Source organism: Octopus sinensis, unplaced genomic scaffold, assembly GCF_006345805.1.
Source record: "Octopus sinensis unplaced genomic scaffold, ASM634580v1 Contig16591, whole genome shotgun sequence".
Classification (NCBI taxonomy): domain Eukaryota; kingdom Metazoa; phylum Mollusca; class Cephalopoda; order Octopoda; family Octopodidae; genus Octopus; species Octopus sinensis.
In genome coordinates this window covers 4105-27851 of record NW_021834457.1, presented here as the reverse complement: position 1 = coordinate 27851, position 23747 = coordinate 4105, and the positions used below count along the sequence as shown (strand labels likewise).

The 23747-nt window shown below is 42.8% G+C and overlaps 2 protein-coding genes across 3 annotated transcripts in view; one reads left to right on the top strand and one right to left on the bottom strand.

Moving 5' to 3' along the window:
- The window catches only part of LOC115230864 (trafficking protein particle complex subunit 3), a 15692-nt gene extending 11561 nt beyond the window's left edge, over nucleotides 1–4131 (bottom strand). Inside the window, exons 1-3 of one of the 2 annotated variants that reach the window (XM_029800980.2) lie at nucleotides 3996–4131; nucleotides 3239–3470; nucleotides 968–1065 (exon numbers count right to left, since the gene is read on the bottom strand). In XM_029800980.2, coding sequence (XP_029656840.1) covers nucleotides 968–1065; nucleotides 3239–3280 — 140 coding nt within the window. In that variant the 5' untranslated portion in view covers nucleotides 3281–3470; nucleotides 3996–4131. Of the gene's footprint in view, nucleotides 1–967; nucleotides 1066–3238; nucleotides 3471–3809; nucleotides 3973–3995 lie in introns of those variants that run through there. The other variant, XM_029800979.2, reaches the window with a different exon arrangement.
- On the top strand, nucleotides 4111–23747 carry LOC115230862 (RWD domain-containing protein 1). Its single transcript, XM_029800978.2, has 6 exons — nucleotides 4111–4329; nucleotides 8593–8670; nucleotides 12087–12214; nucleotides 14254–14397; nucleotides 19135–19324; nucleotides 23500–23747. Exons 1-6 carry the CDS (start codon nucleotides 4257–4259, stop codon nucleotides 23580–23582), a joined length of 696 nt encoding a protein of 231 aa, XP_029656838.1. The 5' UTR covers nucleotides 4111–4256; the 3' UTR covers nucleotides 23583–23747.

The following is a 23747-nucleotide window of genomic DNA, read 5'->3' as shown; positions in this document are numbered from 1 at the left end:
ACAGAATTGATATCCTAAAACCAAGGAACCATGTAAAAAGCACCCATTACACTCTGTAAAGTGGTTGGCATTAGGAAGGGCATCCATCTGTAGAAACCAAGTCAAAACAGACTATGCCATATTCGCGATGTGCTGACATGGCATGGGTCATTGTTGGTTTGGAACCTCCCTACTTAGGTTGACAGGTTTTCCCACCAGATTTGGCCATCAAGTGATGAACGCTTAGAGGCCATTCTGCCATCTGTGCACTTCTGGGGATGAATGGTTGGGAGAAATCTCTTGCTTGTAAACTGAGTAAGGGTTAGTGACAGGGAAGGCATCTGGTTGTATAACAATGCTTCATCATCATCATCATCGTTTAACGTCTGTTTTCCATGCTTGCATGGGTTGGACGGTTCGACCAGGGTCTGGGAAGCCAGGAGGCTGCACCAGGTCCCAATCTGATCTGGCAGTGTTTCTACAGCTGGATACCCTTCCTAACACCAACCACTCCAAGAGTGTAGTGGGTGCTTTTTACATGCCACTGGCACAGGTGCCAGGCAAGGCTAGCAATGGCCACGATTGGTGGGTGCTTTTTATGTGCCACCAGCACAGGTGCCAGGGGAGGCTGGCAACGGCCACGATTGGTTGGTGCTTCAATAATAGATATTTGTCTAACTCATGATGGCATGGTGGGGGTGGGGGGGGGGCAGATGCGAAGCAGTGGAATGAATGAAGATACTTCTGATTCAAAGAAAAACAAAAAGAAGCATTCTATTTTGGCAGAGACGTAGAGATGCAGTGTGGAATAATAAAGATGACAGCAAGAAGAAGAAGAACAACAACAACAAGAGAGGAAAGAAAGATAGGAAACGAAGACTAAAAAATGGAGAATGAAAGGAGGAGGAGGAGGAGGAGAAAGAAGAGGAGAAAGAAGAGAAGGAGGAAGAGGAGGAGGGTTAAAAGGATGCAAAGGCAATGAACTTACATTTTTTCTAGTTGTTTATTAACTTCCTCATCACTTTCATAATCTTTTACTAACTGAGCAACTAAAGCACCGTAGGTAAGAGTGAACAGTTCACCGTTCTGGAATAAAAGAGAAGAAAACAAATATTGAATATTAGGGATCCGGGGTGGGTTGAGCTGGCTTCATTCATCTTCAATGCTGCATCTCTCACAAACACCGACCAGTCCTGGTGATTTGAGGTTAACAACCGTGTGATCTCCAACCACTCCTTATTCCAGCGGCGAACGCCGTAGATATGGGGGCCTAGGTTGGGTTCCAGATCAACCTTGACTGTCATCAGCCAGGTTTTTCGTTGTCCACCACATTGCTTTCGCCAACCCTGAAGGGGAGCTGGGGCAATTGCTTTGTAGATGAATTCTCCTGGTTGACGACGGGGGGCATGACCCAGCCAACGCAGACATCTCGTTAGGATGACTTGTTGGAGAGAGGTGATTCTGCACTGGTGTAGCACCGAATTGTTGGAGACAAAGTGATGCCATCGGACACGAAGGATGCGGTGTAGACAGAGGTGATCGAAGGATTCTAGTCGCTTAATATCTTCCACCCTCATTGGCCATGACTCGTTGCCGTAAAATAGTGCGAACGATTCTCCTTACCAATAGCCTCGTTTGTTATAAGTTTCCATTGGGTCAGTCATTGGTTCTCTGATTTTATGACAGTGATAGTGACAAAGGGGTGTCTGTAAGAACGACTATTTCAAGGGATTTTATTCATACACGTTTTGGGTGTGTGTGTGTGGGGGGGTTGCCTTGCAAATATACAACCGTGAAAGATACACGTGCACACGTATATAGATTCGTGAATACTTTTAAGTATATGCACACGCAGGCAAACACACACACAGACATATAAAATACATGCATACACACATATATAGACATATACACACGCTGACACACACATATATATAGAGACATACATACACATATACACACATACATACACATGCACAAACACATACATACATACACAGAAACACACACACATATACATACACACACAAACACATACATACACACATGCACAAATACATACATACCCAAATATACATACACATGGACAAACACAGACATACATACACACACACATATATATATACACACACACATACATGCGCCAGGCTTCCGCACAGTTTCTGTCAACCAAATTCTCCTTGCCGAGGTCATGGTCAAACTGAGTGAGCTCACGTCTGGAAGCACGGCAGATAGCTTGCAGAATATGAAATTTGGCTGTTCTTTCTAGCAGCTCATGTGACCACGAAGAAGCTCTGTATTTGGCATAGCGTGTATCCTACTTTATCGAAGACATTTGGGTAAAATTTGAGAGAGATTTGGCTGTTCTTTCTAGCAGCTCAAGTGACCACGAAGTGTATCCTACTTTATCGAAGACATTTGGGTAAGATTTGAGAGAGATTTGGCTGTTCTTTTTAGCAGCTCAAGTGACCACGCAGTGTATCCTACTTTTTCGAAGACATTTGGGTGAGATTTGAGAGAGATTTGGCTATTCTTTCTAGCAGCTCAAGTGACCACGAAGTGCATCCTACTTTATCGAAGACATTTGGGTAAGATTTGAGAGAGATTTGGCTGTTCTTTTTAGCAGCTCAAGTGACCACGCAGTGTATCCTACTTTTTCGAAGACATTTGGGTGAGATTTGAGAGAGATTTGGCTATTCTTTCTAGCAGCTCAAGTGACCACGAAGTGCATCCTACTTTATCGAAGACATTTGGGTAAGATTTGAGAGAGATTTGGCTGTTCTTTCTAGCAACTCAAGTGACCACGAAGTGCATCCTACTTTATCGGAGAAATTTTTTTGTAAGATTTGAGAGAGATATGGCTGTTCTTTCTAGCAGCTCAAGTGACCACGAAGTGTATCCTACTTTATCGAAGACATTTGGGTAAGATTTGAGAGAGATTTGGCTGTTCTTTCTAGCAGCTCAAGTGACCACGAAGTGTATCCTACTTTATCGAAGACATTTGGGTAAGATTTGAGAGAGATTTGGCTGTTCTTTCTAGCAGCTCAAGTGACCACGAAGTGTATCCTACTTTATCGAAGACATTTGGGTAAGATTTGAGAGATATTTGGCTGTTCTTTCTAGCAGCTCAAGTGACCACGAAGTGTACCCTACTTTATCGAAGACATTTGGGTAAGATTTGAGAGAGATTTGGCTGTTCTTTCTAGCGGGTTTGCGATATGAAGAAGAAGAGACGGAAGAATTCAAAGGTAAAACTCACCACTTTACGGGGATCTCCGGCTCTGTTACTTTGCCGTGACATGGTTGAAGGATATTGAACGAATAATAATTTTTCTCTGGTCGGGTGTAAGGGCGATCACACTTCCTTTTATATGTGTAATTTCTGGTAATTTCGACAGGATCCAGTGAAGGACTGCGCGTGGTTTTGGTGGTTCTGTGTCGGGTTTCTCTTCTGGTTGTCCTTACTAAACGGTCACACCTCCTTTTGGGAACTGGATATAGTTGAACGAAAGACGGAGAAAGAAAAACGTAATTATCTTTTAGTTTAGTAGGTGGGAATTAAAACAAACAGACTCAAAAGGTTAGAAGAGAAATCAGGAAAATATATCAAGCGTAAAAATCTAATTAACAGGTGGAAAATATACCTGAGATACAGAAAGAAGAAACATACATCCTGTAATGAATGGGGAAGAAATGCCACACAGGGAAACTTAGCATAAGGTTACTAATCCGTAAGAAGACGTACCATATATGTGATAAATTAAAAAATGGCAAGAGAGGTGTGAATTATCGATGTAAATAATTAAAATATATTTTAAATGATTTTTTACCATTTTATGATTATTTTTCTCTGAAGAAGAAAGAATTATTTTGGCTCATTTGGAGCTAAATTCGTGTTTCGTCGATCAGGAAATCAATTAATTCCAATTACTTTTAGTCGATCGCACTGTGTCTGACACGGATCAACACCGACGCGATCCACCTCGGTTATATTAATTTAATTAAAGGTTAATTACCAATTAATTGACTTTTTTCTTTGCCGTTCTGTGTCCACCGGAAATAAACGAAGGTTACATTAGCCGGAAGTATTAATATTTTCGATATTTCGTGTCTCTATTTTACGGAGAGTTCGCCAGTGACACATGGCCCAGAAGTGTGACGAGGGACTCTCAATTAATTAAGCTTTTTTTAATTAATTAAGGCCTTTTTTTTTCATTCACTTTCTTCCTCGCTCACCCTGACACATCGGCCCTTGTCCTCACAGGTTTCTTGTCAGTATGACGAACCACAGAGAAGAACAGAGGGACGAAATAGAAGCCCTGGAAGCTATCTATCCGAATGAAATCAAAGGTATTTGTTTTCGTTGTCCCCCCTCTCTCTCTCTCTATATATAAATATATGTGTAACTGGTACTTTATTTATCGATCCCGAAAGGATGAAAGGCGAGGTCGACTTTGCCTTTCGTCCTTTCGGGGTCGATAAACTAAGTACCAGTTACGCACAGGGGTCGATATAATCGACTTAATACCTATGTCTGTCCTTGTTTGTCCCCTCTATGTTTAGCCCCTTGTGGGTAATAAAGAAACATATATGTATATATATATATATATATACATAAATATGAGAGTGTAACCACTATGTGGTCGACTCTAATGCTAAAAATAGATCCGCTATGGTGTGCTAAGCCACTTGGTGTTAAATTGATGGTATTATTAAATTAATATCCAATTTTTCACCCTCATTTATAAATATATATATATATATATATATATACACTTCCTCATGCTTTAACAATATAACATAAAAAAACAACAATCTGAAAAAAACAAAACTAGTGGTGGATCTTCATCGTCAGAAGTCATTTAATAAAGCTCACAAGTCTAGATTTATAAGTTCCATGGGATCTTTTCGGTTTGAACGGCAGTTTTTAACATAATTTCCACGTAACTAAACACTTTTAAACTTCGTATACTGGTCGAAAGTGTTTATAAAACATCTTTTTCTCTTGGCTTTATTGAGAAAATTCTAAAGTTTGTATGATATTTGTTGTTATTTTTCTTCAATTTCTGCAATTTTAACCAATCATTGACGTCTATTGAGATAAAAAAAACATTCTGTGCCGTGTGAATATGTCCCTCGTTTAAGAAACAGATTGGGTTTATTTACATTTCTGAAGAAAAAAAAGATACCCTTCCCCCCAACCCTAACCCTAAAACAGATTGAAATGCTATAGATGGATACTAGGGTCATAATTATGGGTGACAATTTCATATGACACCGCTAGAAAAAGCTGCCGTTCAAACCGAAAAGATCTGGTATTTGTTTTTGTTGTCGAGTCTATATAAATATTTACACTTCCTCATGCTTTAATAATATAACATAAAAGCAACAAACTGAAAAAAAAACTAGGCGCAGGAGTGGCTGTGTGGTAAGTAGCTTGCTTACCAAGCACATGGTTCCGGGTTCAGTCCCACTGCATGGCACCTTAGGCAAGTGTCTTCTACTATATCCTCGGGCCGACCAAAGCCTTATGAGTGGATTTGGTAGACAGAAACTGAAAGAAGCCCGTCGTATATATGTATATATATATGTATGTATGTGTGTGTTTGTCCCCCTAGCATTGCTTGACAACCGATGCTGGTGTGTTTATGTCCCCGTTACTTAGCAGTTCGGCAAAAGAGACCGATAGAATAAGTACTGGGCTTACAAAAGAATAAGTCCTGGGGTCGATTTGCTCGACTAAAGGCGGTGCTCCAGCATGGCCGCAGTCAAATGACTGAAACAAGTAAAAGAGAGAGAGAGAGAATAAAGAGTAGCAGTGGATCTTCATCGTCAGAAGTCATTTAATAAAGCTCACAAGTCTAGATTTATAAGTTGCATGTTGACTGATATTATTCTTGTTGTTATCGTTGTAGTAGACTCGTTAGGGCATCGGACAAAGTGCTTAGTGTCATTTCTTCTGAGTTCAAATTCCGCCGAGTTCGACTTTGCCTTTCATGTCTCTCAGTGTCGATAAAATAAGTACCAGTCGAGTACTAGGGTCTATATACTGAACTACCACTTCCCCTTAACCCTTTAGTGTTCACGTTATTCTGCCAAAATTAATCCTTTTTTATCCACATTACCCTGAACTAATCAGGCATTATCTTGGAGTTATGAGATTTTGATGAGGTAGCTGTTGATTTTTAAAACGATATTGTAGGGCTGGTGTGAGAGACCTGATCTGGCCAGTTTGAACATAAAATAGGTAGAATACTTTTGGCCGGATACGGCCGGTTTAAATGCTAAAGGGTTAAAATTACTGGTCCCGTGCCAAAATTTGAAGCCATCATCGTTATTATCAGGCAACGAGCTGGCAGAATCGTTAGGCTTAGTGCCTATGGCAGAAAGGATTATTATTGTTATTAAGAAATAACTTAGTTTTAATTTAATTTTTTTTTTCAGTTGAAAAAAAGAAAATAAGGCTATGCAATAAAGCCAGTTCACAATAATGCTTACTCTTTACTCTTTTACTTGTTTCAGTCATTTGACTGCGGCCATGCTGGAGCACCACCTTTAGTCAAGCAAATCGACCCCAGGACTTATTCTTTGTAAGCCCAGTACTTATTCTATCGGTCTCTTTTGCCGAACCGCTAAGTGACGGGGACGTAAACACACCAGCATCGGTTGTCAAGCAACGCTAGGGGGACAAACACAGACACACTTATATACATATATATATATATACGACAGGCTTCTTTCAGTTTCCGTCTACCAAATCCACTCACAAGGCATTGGTCGGCCCGGGGCTATAGCAGAAGACACTTGCCCAAGATGCCATGCTTGGTGATCTGTGTGATCAGAAATAAAACATAAATATTGTATAGCCAGTTACCAAGAACATCCAGTGTGTGTGTTGTGTATATATATATATATATATGTATATATAATGAAAGAGTTAATAAATATTTAAAATCATCATCATCATCGTTTAACGTCCGTTTTCCATGCTAGCATGGGTTGGACGGTTCGACCGGGGATCTGGGAAGCCAGAAGGCTGCACCAATCTGATCTGGCAAAGTTTCTACAGCTGGATGCCCTTCCTAGCGCCAACCACTCCGAGAGTGTAGTGGGTGCCACCGGCACAGGTGCCGGGCGAGGCTGGCAACGACCACGATTGGATTGGTGCTTTTTACGTGCCACCAGCACGGAAGCCAGTCTAGGCGGTGCTGGCATTGGCCACGTTCGGATGGTGCTTTTTAGGTGCCACTGGCACAGGGATCACAAATGCAGTTTCCATTGATTTTGATGTTGGTGTCCTTGACTCAATGGATCTCCTCGAGCACAGGGTCGAAACGGTGTTTCTTTAACCCTGTGCTTGAGGAGATCCATTGAGTCAAGGATCTCCAAATTAATTTATTATGTTTTGTAATTTCAATCTTGTTTGTGAAATGAAACAGTTGTTGGTTAACATGTTGATTAATTAATAAATTAATTTGTATCTATTACATCTCTCTGTTTTCTAACTCGATATATATAATATATATATATATATATATATATATGTGTGTGTATGTTAATGTATATATGTGTTTGTCCCCTACCCTTGACTGACAACTAGTGTTGGTTTGTTTACATTCCCAAAACATCATTCAGCAAAAGAGACCCATAGAATGAGCTCCAGTTTTAAAAAGTAAGTACCAGGGTTGATTCATTTGAGCAAAGCCCTTCAAGGCACTACCCCCAACATGGCCGCACTGATGACTGCAACAAAAGATATATATCTATATCTATCTGTCTTTTTTTTTTTTTTTTTTTTTTGTTTCAGTCATTTGACTGAGGCCATGCTGGAGCACCGCCTTTAGTCGAGCAAATCGACCCCAGGACTTATTCTTTGTAAGCCCAGTACTTATTCTATCGGTCTCTTTTGCCGAACCGCTAAGTGACGGGGACGTAAACACACCAGCATCGGTTGTCAAGCAATGCTAGGAGGACAAACACAGGCACACACACACATACATATATACGACAGGCTTCTTTCAGTTTCCGTCTACCAAATCCACTCACAAGGCATTGGTCAACCCCAGGCTATAGCAGAAGACACTTGCCCAAGATGACATGCAGTGGGACTGAACCCGGAACCATGTGGTTGGTTAGCAAGCTACTTACCACACAGCCACTCCTATCAATCAATCATATAATAGGTTTGTATAGGACCAACAGCTCTATCTAGAAAAAAAGCAAAGTTACAAAAATTGATAATGGTTCTAAAGCAACAAGATGCTGGAGATGAAGGCCTTCTTTCCCCAGAGAAACCTGATGCAGTATAGCAAAATCTGGAAAGATGGATAGACCAACCTTAAGGAAACGAACAGCTTGCGTAACACATCAGGCCCTCACCTGAAAGCCACAAGGGACGTGGAAGAGAAGACACCCTAGAAATAGCTAGAGGTGGGATACTGGGGTAGAACTGAATAATTAGGGATCCAATTGGAGAATAGCAGACAAGATAACCCAGAGTTGAGAAAAGTCATAAATGGTTTTGGTTCCATAAGGATTGAAGAACTTAAGTAGCGAGTAGAATTATTTGTGGGTTTGTGTGTGGTTATTGTAATTTAACCCTTTTCTTTTCAGTTTTGGAAACGGAACCAAATTATATATTTGCCATAGAACTTTCGTCACAACAAACTGAAGAGGAACCAGAAGATTTAAGTATGTTCTGCAACTTTTAAAATATTTTTTTTTTCTCTTTATTCTCTAATTGTGTGACTAATTGACAAATTTGGGTGAATAATTAAATAATTATTAAGGTGGCGAGATGGGCAGAATCGTTAGCACACTGGACGAAATGGTTAGCGGTATTTCACCCGTTCCGCAAAAGTCCTGGGGTCGAGTTGCTCGATTAAAGGTGGTGCCCCAGCATGGCCGCAGTCAAATGACTTTTATCAAATGACCACGCAGACTTTTATCTTGCGGCCTGCTTGATACTTTCTTGAAATGAATTTATTTAAACAAACCTACATTCTGAGTTCAAATTTCACAGAGGTTGACTTTACGTTTCATCCTTTCGGGGTTGATAAATTAAGTACCAGTTGCGCACTGGGGTTGATGTAATCGACTCATCCCCACCTCCCCAATGCTGCCCTTGTGACAAAAATTTGAAATAATCATCATCATCATTATTATTATTATTACCCTGCACATGTAAGTGAAAGAGGGTATTATAATCACCTGTCTGTGTGTTTGCAAAATGACTGGAAAATGACCAAACAGATTTTCACCAAATTTGGCGGAAATATTCGTTGGGTGAGTGGTTCGAAATGATAAAAATTTGGTTCCATTATCTTCAAAATACATAGGGCTGTGTGGTAAGTAGCTTGCTAACCAACCACATGGTTCCGGGTTCAGAATTGTCAGAATTGTTTGTTTGCTGGACAAACTGTTTCATGACATTTCTTCTGGCTTTTTATGTCCTGAGTTCAAATCCTGCCTAGTTCAACTTTGCCTTTCATCCTTCCAGGGTCGATAAAGTAAAGTACCGTACAGGCACTTGTGGGGAGCGGTCGTATCGACTCACACTGTTCCCTCATAAAATTGCTGGCCTTGTGTCTAAATTAAAACAGCAGAATATTCCGCAAAAGGGCTGCTAAGTGATGATGATGTAACAATCCTTGAAATGAAAAATCATTTTGGTTTTCTAGAAAGCAGGGGAGACAACTCCGACTGTCGTTTCTGCAGACTTTTCTGATTGGTTTTTTTAAAAATTATATTTTGACATTATTGAATCCTTTACTTGTTTCAGTCATTATATTTCTTTACTACCCACAAGGGGTTAAACACAGAGGGGACAAACAAGGACAGGCAAACGGATTAAGTCGATTATATCGACCCCAGTGCGTAACTGGTACTTAATTTATCGACCCCGAAAGGATGAAAGGCAAAGTCGACCTCAGCGGAATTTGAACTCGGAACGTAACGGCAGACGAAATACGGCTACGCATCTCGCCCGGCGTGCTAACGTTTCTGCCAGCTCGCCGCCTTCGACTTGTTTCAGTCATTAGACTGTGGTCATGCTGGGGCTCTACCTAATAAGGTTTAGTCCAGGGCTGGCCAACCTTAGACCTGCGGGCTTCGTGCACCACGCAGACTTTTATCTTGCGGCCCCGCTTGATACTTTCTTGAAATGAATTTATTTAAACAAACCTTTTAAAAATTTTATCAAAAATTAAAGATTGCAATGGAAAGTAAAAAAAAAGAAAAATAAACACCATTCAAGCGTGATCGTTACCAGCATCGCCCTACTGGCCCCCTGTGCCGGTGGCATGTGTAAAGATTCAAGCGAAGTCATTGCCAGTACCGCCTGACTGGCCCCCATGTCAGTGGCACGTAAAAGCACCCACTACACTCTCGGAGTGGTTGGCGTTAGGAAGGGCATCCAGCTGTAGAAACTCTGCCAGATCAAGATTGGTGCAGCCATCTGGTTTGCCAGTCCTCAGTTAAAATCGGCCAACCCATGCCAGCATGGAAAGCGGATGTTAACCCTTTCGTTACTGTATTTATTTTGAGATGCTCTGTGCTTCTTTCAATTACTTTGAATATAACAAAGAATTTAGTAAAATAACTTACTTATCATTCAACTAGTGTTAGGAATATAAATTGTGACTAAGGTTTGGTAGAAAATTTTAGTTCAAAACTTTTGAAAACAAGACATTTGTACTCAGAGCCAGAGGTAGTTTCAGCCGGGTTGGTAATGAAGGGGTTAAATGATGATGATGATGACTACTGTTTTTGGAACGATAATATTTCATGTTGAATCAACGATCATTATTGTAATAATAGCACGAGAAAGCAAAATGCTTTCAATTCTGTCAGGATACAAGCGGCCCTCCAAACACCTTCTGGGATTAAAGTGACCCACAATGTAATTTGAATTGGCCAGGCCTGGTTCAGTCAAACAGATTGATCCCAGGACGATTTTTTTGCAAGCCACTCCGTTGGCAAAAATAAATTTCACACGGTCAGCCTTGTCACATTCAGTGTCACGCTAAATCTCCCTGAGAATTACGTTAAGGGTACACATGTCTGTGGTGTACTCAACCACTTGCACATTAACTTCACGAGCTGTTCTATTGATCAGATCAACTGGAACAATCATTGTTATAACCGGTGGAGCGCCAGCTTTTCTGATGATGATGATGTTTAAACTGACCGTATCCGGCCCAAATATTCTACACATTTTATGCTCAAACTGACCAGAACCAGTCTCTCACACCTACCCTACAATGTCATTCTAAAAATAAGCAATTACATCTTTCCTATCTTGAAGCTACAAAATAATATCAGATTTTTTTAAAAAATATGAATCAATAGGCGCAGGAGTGGCTGTGTGGTAAGTAGCTTGCTAACCAACCATATGGTTCCGGGTTCAGTCCCACTGCGTGGCATTTTGGGCAAGTGTCTTCTGCTATAGCCCCGGGCCGACTAATGCCTTGTGAGTGGATTTGGTAGATGGAAACTGAAAGAAGCCTGTCATATATATGTATATGTGTATATATATATGTATATATATATGTATATATATATATATATATATATATATATATCATCATCATTATTTAGCGTCCGCTTTCCATGCTAGCATGGGTTGGACGGGTCAACTGGGGTCTGTGAAGCTGGAAGGCTTCGTCAGGCCCAGTCAGATCTGGCAGTGTTTCTACCGCTGGATGCCCTTCCTAATGCCAACCACTCCGCGAGTGTAGTGGGTGTCTTTTACGTGCCACCTGCACAGGTGCCAGGCAGAGCTGGCAATATATATATATATATATATATATATGCGTGTGTGTGTCTGTATTTGTCCCCCTAGCATTGCTTGAGAACCGATGCCGGTGTGTTTACGTCCCCATCACTTAGCGGTTCGGCAAAAGAGACCTGATAGAATAAGTACTAGGCTTACAAAAGAATAAGTCCCGGGGTCGAGTTGCTCGACTAAAGGCAGTGCTCCAGCATGGCCACAATCAAATGACTGAAACAAGTAAAAGAAAAAAAAAAAGAAAGAAAGAAAAATAAGGGATTACTTTTGACAAATTAATCTGAACGTTAAAGGGTCAAACCTTAATCTTATTTTCCAGTTACGATCACCCTCCAGTTTACTCTCGACGATGACTACCCAGACTCGGTTCCGATCATGGAAATCTTGGATTACCAGAACTTGGACGACGTGAAAGTGAATGTCATCTTGGAAGATATGAACGAATTGGTAATTATCTCCAATTGTGGAGGCGCAATGGCCCAGTGGTTAGGGCAGCGGACTCGCGGTCATAGGATCGCGGTTTCGATTCCCAGACCGGGCGTTGTGAGTGTTTATTGAGCGAAAACACCTAAAGCTCCACGAGGCTCCGGCAGGGATGGTCGTGATCCCTGCTCTACTCTTTCACCACAACTTTCTCTCACTCTTACTTCCTGTTTCTGTTGTACCTGTATCATAAGGGATGGCCTTGTCACTCTCTGTGTCACGCTGAATATCCCCGAGAACTACGTTAAGGGTTCACGTGTCTGTGGAGTGCTCAGCCACTTACACGTTAATTTCACGAGCAGGCTGTTCCGTTGATTCGGATCAACCGGAACCCTCATCGTCGTTACCGACGGAGTGCTTCCATATCCAATTATGATAACTTGTAACTCTCCACTGTTTGTTCATTAAGTCTTTCGCCATTAACAAATTCTTTGATTCATCAAACAACATGTGTGTGTGTGCGTTTGTCCATCCGTCCCTAGGCAATCATTATCATTGTTTTAATATTCGCTTTTCTATGCTGGCATGAGTCGGATGGAATTTGTTGAAGCATATTTTCTATGGTCGGATGGTCTTCTGTTATTAAATCCATACTTGTATTACCAAACAAGGCAATATCTTCCCCAATAACGGGATATGTTTTGTAGAAGATTGGAAACAAATGATATCATTTGTATGACGGTGACTGTCATTTCCACCTGTCACATAATGTCAAGACATGTTGACACACACAAACTCTCTCTCTCACACACACACATACACACATGCAATTCAAAATGGAGACAAACACTGATGCTGCATGTGATAGGCTTGATAATTGTCAAGGGTTTTCTTGATGTGAAACTGATGGTAGCCTTAACCCATAATCTTTATACATCAATACAGTGTTGAGCACTCATTCTCACTATTCAATATATATATATATATATATGTTCAATAATGAGGGTGAAAAAAATTTTAGATATTAATTCAATAATACCCTTATTTTAACACCAAGCGACCTAGCACAATAAACCAGGGAGACAAATACATATTTATCCGTAAATATAAGAGAGCCAACTTTGAATATGTTAACTCTAGTGCTAGAAATAGCTCCACCGGTAGTTACCAACGATAATTCCACATAGAAATAGCACTACAATCAACGCTATGAAATTGAAATACAACTAAATAATGGATTAATGTTGTACAATTGTTTCTTCATCAACAAAATATGCAAATTATACTCACATAATTGTCTATGATTCGTCAGCAACATTTGTCGATGCAATTAATCAAACCCTTACAATATATATATTGAACTGACTCCTGCCTCTCTTGGGGTTTGTAGTCTTGCGAGCTGCATGGTGACGTCATTGGTGCTGATGGCATGTAAAAAAAGCACCTAGTAAACATTTAGGGTTGGTTAGGGTTAGAGTTACACAGATGCGTCGGGACCTTTGTATTTAAGTAGTACCTCAAAAGGGTTAATTTATTTTGTAGAAGGATTCTAACCACCTCCCATGTGACTAAAGGTTGACTCACTCATTGTTATAAAATAAAGACCTGTGAGCAGTTGGCAGTTTGGATTGGTTAGCAGTTCACCGAGAGCCGTTGATTGAGAGCTTTGAGTCTTGTGTAATTCCCCCCTGCTTCGTTTAACCCTTTAGTATTTAAACCGGCCATATCCGGCCAAAATAGTTAATCTGTTTTATGTTCAAACTGACCAGATCCAGGCTCTCACACCTACCCTACAATGTTATTCTACATTAAGTAATTACACCATCAAGATCTTGAAGATATGAGATAATGCATGATTAATTCAAATCAATGTGAATCAATAGGCATTATGTTTGATTGATAATCTGAACACTAAAGGGTTAATTATATATCCAACACCAGGATATCAAAACTTATCTGTCTGTTTGTCTCTCTTTCTCTCTCTCTTCATATATTTTTATATTTCTAGCTTTGTGGTGTACTTTGCATTAAATAAGCCATTTTTTTTTTGCTTTTCATTCGAGGCCCAAGAAACCCTTGGAATGGTAATGGTGTTCACAATTGTCTCCGCTGTCCAAGAGAAGATTAATGATATCATTGAGCAAAACAAACAAGAAAGAGAGAAGGAAGAACTGCGGAAACAGAAAGAGCAAGAAGAATCAGAACAGGTGAGGAGGATCCTAACGACCAACTTCATTTCTTCTTTGATAGCTTTTACCTTTTACTTGTTTCAGCCATTTGACTGTGGCCATGCTGGAGCACCGACTTTAATCAAGCAACTCGACCCCAGGACTTATTCTTTTGTAAGCCCAGTACTTATTCTATCGGTCTCTTTTGCCGAACCACTAAGTGACGGGGACGTAAACACACCAGCATCGGTTGTCAAGCAATGCTAGGGGGACAAACATATACACACACACGCATACATATATATATATACATATATATGATGGGCTTCTTTCAGTTTCCGTCTACCAAATCCACTCACAAGGCTTTAGTCGGCCTGAGGCTATAGTAGAAGACACTTGCCCAAGGTGCCACGCAGTGGGACTGAACCCGGAACCATGTGGTTGGTAAGCAAGCTACTTACCACACAGCCACTCCTGTGCCTAATTTCATTCGTTATTTTTTGTTTTTTTTGCTGAACTGCTAAGTTACGGGGACGTAAACAAATCAATACCAGTTGTCAAACGGTGGTTGGGGACAAACACAGGCCCAAAGACCCCCCCCCACACACACATATATATATAATGGGATTCTTTTAGTTTCTGTCTGTCTAATCCACCAACAACTCTTTGGCCAGCCCGGGGCTATAGTAGAAGACACTTGCCCAAGGTGTCATGCAGTGGGACTGAACTCGGAACCATGTGGTTGGGGGTGGGGTGGGGTAGGGAGCAAGCTTCTTAGCACAAGGCCGGCAATTTTGGGTGATGGGGCAAGTCAATTACATCGATACCAGTGCTTGACTGGTCCTTAATTCATTGACCCCCCAAAAGGATTAATGGCAAAGTGGACCTAGATGGAATTTGAACTCAGAGCAGAAAGACACAGGAAATGCCGCTAAGCATTTTGCCCAGCGTACTAACAATTCTTACACTTTTGATCCATAGAGTATATTGGCCAAGATTGTGGAGGCGCAATGGTCCAGTGGTTAGGGCAGCGGACTCGCGGTCATAGGATCGCGGTTTCGATTCCCAGACCGGGCGTTGTGAGTGTTTATTGAGCGAAAACACCTAAAAGCTCCACGAGGCTCTGGCAGGGGATGGTGGTGATCCCTGCTGTACTCTTTCACCACAACTTTCTCCCACTCTTACTTCCTGTTTCTGTTGTACCTGTATTTCAAAGGGCCGGCCTTGTCACACTCTGTGTCAGGCTGAATATCCCCGAGAACTATGTTAAGGGTACACGTGTTGTGAAGTGCTCAGCCACTTACATGTTAATTTCACAAGCAGGCTGTTCCGTTGATTCGGATCAACCGGAACCCCCATCGTCGTAACCGACGGAGTGCTTCCACCATATTGGCCAAGATACTGGGGTAGGTGACCAGGTCTTTCCCCAGGTCAGAGCTGTTTAGCCAGCATACTTACCATATGCCGTTGCCATCCCCCAGCACCACGGTGAGGAGAACGGTTAGACTTTGAAGGGGGCATTTGAGCTTTGGTGCTGGAGAAGACTTATGCGGATTCCATGGACAGCGAGGCTCACCAATGGAGAAGTCCTTAACCAGATCAAGCTGAAACTGCCACTAGAAGCTAGGGTCACCAAGCATAGATTGGCATATTTTGGTCATTTTATGCGGAGAAAATCCCTGGAGAAGGACATCATGCTCGGAATGGTCAGTGGCAAGAGAGGAAGAGGCCGACCAAGAACCCGCTGGTTTGACACCATCAAGAGTGATACCGGAATGGACATAGCCAATCTGAAAGAAGCGACCCAGGATAGAACTGACTGGAGGACACTGATGCAACGAGTAATTGAGAGTCACAAGGCCAAAGATCCCTGAAAGTTTTATCTGAATCCATCCAGGGGTTCTTGAGATATCTTGTCCAAGGGCAGACAAACACGACTGAAAACAATACCTCCACCTTAGCAAAGGCAGGGGGAATAATCACATCATTGAAATCTTGAGGCTATGAGATAGAGATAATCCATGATGTGGATAAATAAGGATTACATTTGACAAAGTAATCGGCAGGTTTAAGGTAGTGTGCTAGCAGAATCACTTAATATCATCATCATCATCATTTAGCGTCTGCTTTCCATGCTAGCATGGGTTGGACGGTTCGACCGGGTTCTGGGAAGCCAGGAGGCTGCACCAGGCTCCAGTCTGATCTGGCAGGGTTTCTACAGCTGGATGCTATCGTCATCATCATCATCATCATTTAGCGTCTGCTTTCCATGCTAGCATGGGTTGGACGGTTCGACCGGGTTCTGGGAAGCCAGAAGGCTGCACCAGGCTCCAGTCTGATCTGGCAGGGTTTCTACAGCTGGATGCTATCGTCATCATCATCATCATCATTTAGCGTCTGCTTTCCATGCTAGCATGGGTTGGACGGTTTGACCAGGTTCTGGGAAGCCAGAAGGCTGCACCAGGCTCCAGTCTGATCTGGCAGGGTTTCTACAGCTGGATGCTATCGTCATCATCATCATCATCATTTAGCGTCTGCTTTCCATGCTAGCATGGGTTGGACGGTTTGACCAGGTTCTGGGAAGCCAGAAGGCTGCACCAGGCTCCAGTCTGATCTGGCAGGGTTTCTACAGCTGGATGCTATCGTCATCATCATCATCATCATTTAGCGTCTGCTTTCCATGCTAGCATGGGTTGGACGGTTCGACCAGGTTCTGGGAAGCCAGAAGGCTGCACCAGGCTCCAGTCTGATCTGGCAGGTTTCTACAGCTGGATGCTATCGTCATCATCATCATCATAATTTAGCGTCTGCTTTCCATGCTAGCATGGGTTGGACGGTTTGACCGGGTTCTGGGAAGCCAGAAGGCTGCACCAGGCTCCAGCTGATCTGGCAGGGTTTCTAAGCTGGATGCTATTGTCATCATCATCATCATCATTTAGCGTCTGCTTCCATGCTAGCAGGGTTGGACGGTTCGACCAGGTTCGGAAGCCAGGAGGCTGCACCAGGCTCAGTCTGTCTTATTCTGGCAGGGTTTCTACAGCTGGATGCTATCGTCATCATCATCATCATCATTTAGCGTCTGCTTTCCATGCTAGCATGGGTTGGACGGTTCGACCAGGTTCTGGGAAGCCAGGAGGCTGCATCAGGCTCCAGTCTGATCTGGCAGGGTTTCTACAGCTGGATGCTATCGTCATCATCATCATCATCATTTAGCGTCTGCTTTCCATGCTAGCATGGGTTGGACGGTTTGACCGGGTTCTGGGAAGCCAGAAGGCTGCACCAGGCTCCAGTCTGATCTGGCAGGGTTTCTACAGCTGGATGCTATTGTCATCATCATCATCATCATTTAGCGTCTGCTTTCCATGCTAGCATGGGTTGGACGGTTTGACCGGGTTCTGGGAAGCCAGAAGGCTGCACCAGGCTCCAGTCTGATCTGGCAGGGTTTCTACAGCTGGATGCTATTGTCATCATCATCATCATCATTTAGCGTCTGCTTTCCATGCTAGCATGGGTTGGACGGTTTGACCGGGTTCTGGGAAGCCAGAAGGCTGCACCAGGCTCCAGTCTGATCTGGCAGGGTTTCTACAGCTGGATGCTATCGTCATCATCATCATCATCATTTAGCGTCTGCTTTCCATGCTAGCATGGGTTGGACGGTTCGACCGGGTTCTGGGAAGCCAGGAGGCTGCACCAGGCTCCAGTCTGATCTGGCAATGTTTCTACAGCTGGATGCTATTGTCATCATCATCATCATCATTTAGCGTCTGCTTTCCATGCTAGCATGGGTTGGACGGTTCGACAGGGTTCTGGGAAGCCAGGAGGCTGCACCAGGCTCCAGTCTGATCTGGCAGGGTTTCTACAGCTGGATGCTATTGTCATCATCATCATCATCATTTAGCGTCTGCTTTCCATGCTAGCATGGGTTGGACGGTTCGACCGGGTTCTGGGAAGCCAGGAGGCTGCACCAGGCTCCAGTCTGATCTGGCAGGGTTTCTACAGCTGGATGCTATCGTCATCATCATCATCATCATTTAGCGTCTGCTTTCCATGCTAGCATGGGTTGGACGGTTCGACCGGGTTCTGGGAATGTTTCTACAGCTGGATGCCCTTCCTAACACCAACCACTCCGTGAGTGTAGTGGGTGCTTTTTACGTGCCACCGGCATGGGAGGGCCAGGCGAGGCTGGCAACGGCCACGGTCGGATGGGAAAATGGTTGGTGGCATTTTTCTTGTTCTTTTAACATCCCAAGTTCAAATCCCGCTGAGATCAACTTTGGTTATCATTCTCCTGGGGTCAATAAAATATAGCACTTTTGTGTTAGAAATTGGTGCAGGAGTGGCTGTGTGGTAAGTAGCTTGCTAACCAACCACATGGTTCCGGGTTCAGTCCCACTGCATGGCATCTTGGGCAAGTGTCTTCTGCTATAGCCCCGGGCCGACCAAAGCCTTGTGAGTGGATTTGGTAGACGGAAACTGAAAGAAGCCTGTCGTATATGTATGTGTGTGTGTGTGTGTGTGTGTGTTTGTCCCCCTAGCATTGCTTGACAACCGATGCTGGTGTGTTTACGTCCCCGTCACTTAGCGGTTCGGCAAAAGAGACCGATAGAATAAGTACTAGGCTTACAAAAAGAATAAGTCCTGGGGTCGATTTGCTCGACTAAATGCGGTGCTCCAGCATGGTCGCGGTCAAATGACTGAAACAAGTAAAAGAGAGCTGTTGTTGTTGTTGTTGTCTCAGAAGTTTTTCTTTCTATCTTTCTTTTTTCTTCTTTCCAGAAAACATTTGAAGGCACGCGGGTTACCGTGGAGACCTTTATTGCTTGGAAAGCCAGATTCGACTTAGAAATGAAAGAAAGCAGACGAAATTTCATGGATATTAATCAAACAAACACTAAATTAACAGGCAAAGAACTCTTCCAGCAAGATTCTTCAATGATTGTCTCTGATATGGAATTCTTGAAAGGCGGTAAGTTTATTCAATATTTTTAGCTCACCATTGGCTTTCAATCCCCCTACAAATGATCCGGTGAGGCCTACAGTGGAATGCTCATTCACTGATCTAACGTGCTGTGGCTGCCACACCCAGACATACCTTAGACTGCATCCCAAGAAAAGCCATTTGATAAGGTACAGACGTGGCTGTGTGGTAAGAAGCTTGCTTCCCAACCACATGGTTCCAGGTTCAGTCCCACTGTGTTCTGTTATAGACTCGGTCTGACCAAAACCTTGTGAGTGGATTTGATAGACGGAAACTAAAAGAAACCTAAGGCGGTGAGCTGGCAGAAACGTTAGCATGTCGGGCCAAATGCTTAGCGGTATTTTGTCTGCCATTACGTTCTGAGTTCAAATCCCGCCGAGGTTGACTTTGCCTTTCATCCTTTCTGACTGGGGTCGATATAATCGACTTAATCCGTTTGTCCTTGTTTGTCCCCTCTGTGTTTAGCCCCTTGTGGGTAGTAAAGAAATAGGTATTTCGTCTGTCTTTATGTTCTGAGTTCAAATTCCGCTGAGGTCGACTTTGCCTTTCATCCTTCCAGGGTCGATAAATTAAGTACCAGTTACGCACTGGGATCGAAAAATCGACTTAATCCCTTTGTCTGTCCTTGTTTGTCCCCTCTATGTTTAGCCCCTTGTGGGTAATAAAGAAATAGGAAACTGAAAGAAACCTGTCGTATATACATATATATATCTTATGTGTGTTTGTCTCTGTCTATGTTTGTCTCCCCCCCCCCAACTGTTTGACAGCCGGTGTTGGTACATTTATATCCCTGCACCTTTTCTCGCAGCCTTTTGCTGCATCTGTGCAATAGAAACATCAACTGCCTCAGTTTCATTGATCTTCAAGGGTCTCTGATGACTGGGGGTAGAGCCCTTTCCTTTTGACCCACCAAATTAATAACCAACTAGGGGACCACCCAGTTCATAGTCACGCCTTTTCTCTACAAATACATAGACTTGCACCCAGCAAGAAAATGCTTTGCTGATGAGTTCTAATAAGACTGAAACATGTCCACAGAAATCCTTTTACTTTGTTAAGAAACAACAGATTTCCACCTCAGGAAAATAGCTTTTTGTGAAATTATTAATTTCCTGAAGTTATCTCCCCTACTCCTTTGAGTGTTTCTCACTATTGCCACCAGGTTTTTAGTTTCTTTCCACTTACTCTTTTACTTATTCCAGTCATTTGACTGCGGCCATGCTGGAGCACTGCCTTTAAGTCGAACAATTCGACCCCGGGGCTTATTTTTTGTCAGTCTAGTACTTATTCTATCGGTGTCTTTTGCCGAACCACTAAGTTACGGGAGCGTAAACACACCAACATTGGTTGTCAAGCAATGGTGGGGCTACAAACACAGACACACAAATACAAAGACCTGTTGAGTCAAGTAAAAGCAATATCGTAGCTGTGGCCAGTGCCACCTGACTGGCTCCCGTGCCGGTGGCACATTAAAAGCACCATCTAAATGTAGTCGATGCCAGTGTCCCCTGACTGACCCCAGTGCTGTCATTTTTACACCGATTCGCTGACTCCTGCTCTAACTGAACTGCTAAGTTATAGGGGGGTGGGTGTAAATCAGGGCCGCCAAAGGGGTTCTGACCCCCTAGGGGTCGGTGAGGAATTACAGGGTGTTGATATAGGCAAAGGGTCAAATGGGGGTTGGCATGCGAAAGACCAGCTCACCCTGATGAACTGCTTGAAATACTTAGTCGGGGCCATGCCCATCCCTCCAATAAAACATATTCCAGCAATATAATGAGTTTTTCACATTTTCTAACCGTGGAAACAATTTCATAAAAATTGAAAATTTAATACTTATTTCTTTACAACCCACAAGGGGCTAAACACAGAAAGGACAAACAAGGACAGACAAACGGATTAAGTTGATTATATCAACCCCAGTACGTAACTGGTACTTATTTAGTTGACCCCGAAAGGATGAAAGGCAAAGTCGACCTCGGCGGAATTTGAACTCAGAACGTAACGGCAGACGAAATACGGCTACGCATTTTGCCCGGCGTGCTAACCATTCTGCCAGCTCGCCGCCTTTTGAAAATTTAATACTGTGTACTCTTGCTCATCATCATCATCATCATCGTTTAACGTCCGTTCTCCATGCTAGCATGGGTTGGACGGTTTGACCAGGGATCTGGGAAGCCAGAAGGCTGCACCAGGCTCCAGTCTGATCTGGCAACGTTTCTACAGCTGGATGCCCTTCCTAACGCCAACCACTCCGTGAGTGTAGTGGGTGCTTTTTACGTGCCATACACACACATACGTATCGATATATATAGATACATACATACATCATACATTTAGACACACATATGTACATACACACACATACGCAGGAATATAAATAAACAAATATTTCCAAATACACCTCAATCCACATACAGGAAGTTTTAAATATAAAAAGTGTGTCATCTTCAAAAGAATTTCTTAATTTGTCGTACATTTATATTTTTAGCTAACATTTTAATTGCCAGCATCAGTACCCAGTACACATTTAAGATATGGTACGGGTGGGTAGGGTATTATGATATTTGAAATGAGGTGGGTGGTTGATGCTCAAGGAGAAGTGGCTAATGGTGGGGGTTGATGTGGAAAAAAAGTTTACATATAACGCAGGAGTGGCTGTGTGGTAAGTAGCTTGCTAACCAACCACATGGTTCCGGGTTCAGTCCCACTGCGTGGCATCTTGGGCGAGTGTCTTCTGCTATAGCCCCGGGCCGACCAATGCCTTGTGAGTGGATTTGGTAGACGGAAACTGAAAGAAGCCTGTCGTATATATGTATATATATATGCGTGTGTGTGTCTGTGTTTGTCCCCTTAGCATTGCTTAACAACCGATGATGGTGTGTTTATGTCCCCGTCATTTAGTGGTTTGGCAAAAAGTAACCGATAGAATAAGTACTGGGCTTACAAAAAGAATAAGTCCCGGAGTCGAGTTACTCGATTAAAGGCGGTGCTCCAGCATGGCCACAGTCAAATGACTGAAACAAGTAAAAGAGTATATAATAATGAAATGATAATACACAATCTTTTTGCTGTTTTCATGGCTATACAGTCATCCTTCGCCATGTCGCGGTTTATTACTTCAGCTTGGGTCGATTCCTCTGCAGTGTTGTTTGCATATATAATAAAATAAGTATATACAAATTATAAAAATAATCAAAAAAATATCACATGGTTCCGGGTTCAGTCCCACTGCGTGTCACCTTGAGCAAGTGTTTTCTGCTATAGCCTCGGGCCGACCAAAGCCTTGTGAGTGGATTTGGTAGACGGAAACTGAAAGAAGCCCGTCGTATATATGTATATATATATATATATATATATATATATATATATATATATATATATATGTGCATGTATGTTTGTGTGTCTGTGCCTGTCCCCCTAGCATTGCTTGACAACCGATGCTGGTGTGTTTATGTCCCCGTCACTTAGCAGTTTGGCAAAAAGAGACCGATAGAATAAGTACTGGGCTTACAAAAAGAATAAGTCCCGGGGTTGATTTGCTTGACTAAAGGCGGTGCTCCAGCATGGCTGCAGTCAAATGACTGAAACAAGTAAAAGAGTACTGTTTCTACTTTGTGGATCTTTCGCCTATCGTGGGGGGGTTTTGGAGCGTAACACCCACACTAATCGAGGGATTTCTGTACTGTGTTTGAAATATTACATTCTTGTCTGTATTACTCTTTTTATTTTTACTTGTTTCGGTCATTTTGACTGCGGCCATGCTGGAGCACCGCCTTTAGTCGAGCAACTCAACCCTGGGACTTATTCTTTTTTTGTAAGCCCAGTACTTATTCTATCGGTCTCTTTTGCCGAACTGCTAAGTGACGGGGACGTAAACACACCAGCATCGGTTGTCAAGCAATGCTAGGGGCACAAACACAGACACACAAACACACACACGCATATATATATACGACGGGCTTCTTTCAGTTTCCGTCTACCAAATCCACTCACAAGGCATTGGTCGGCCTGGGGCTATAGCAGAAGACACTTGCCCAAGGTGCCATGCAGTGGAATTGAACCCGGAACCATGTGGTTGGTTAGCAAGCTACTTACCACACGGCCACTCCTGCGCCTATTATAATTGCGCCTGTATAATTGTTTTTTGTTTGTCTTTTCAGAAAACGAAGCTGTGGAGGTTGACGAGTCCCTGTTCCAAGACATTGACGAACTCGGTCTTGACGACGAAGACTTGGAAGATTAAACTGTGTGTGTGTATGTGTTTGTGTGTGTGCTGTCATTATTGTTCTTCCAACTTTTGCTTGGAAGGGGGAAGGTTGGACATTTCGAATGGTGGGTGTCGGTGTTGGAGTTGGAGTCGGAGTTGGTGGGTGTGGGGTGGACCGGCAAGGAGGCAGTTGTTCAGACG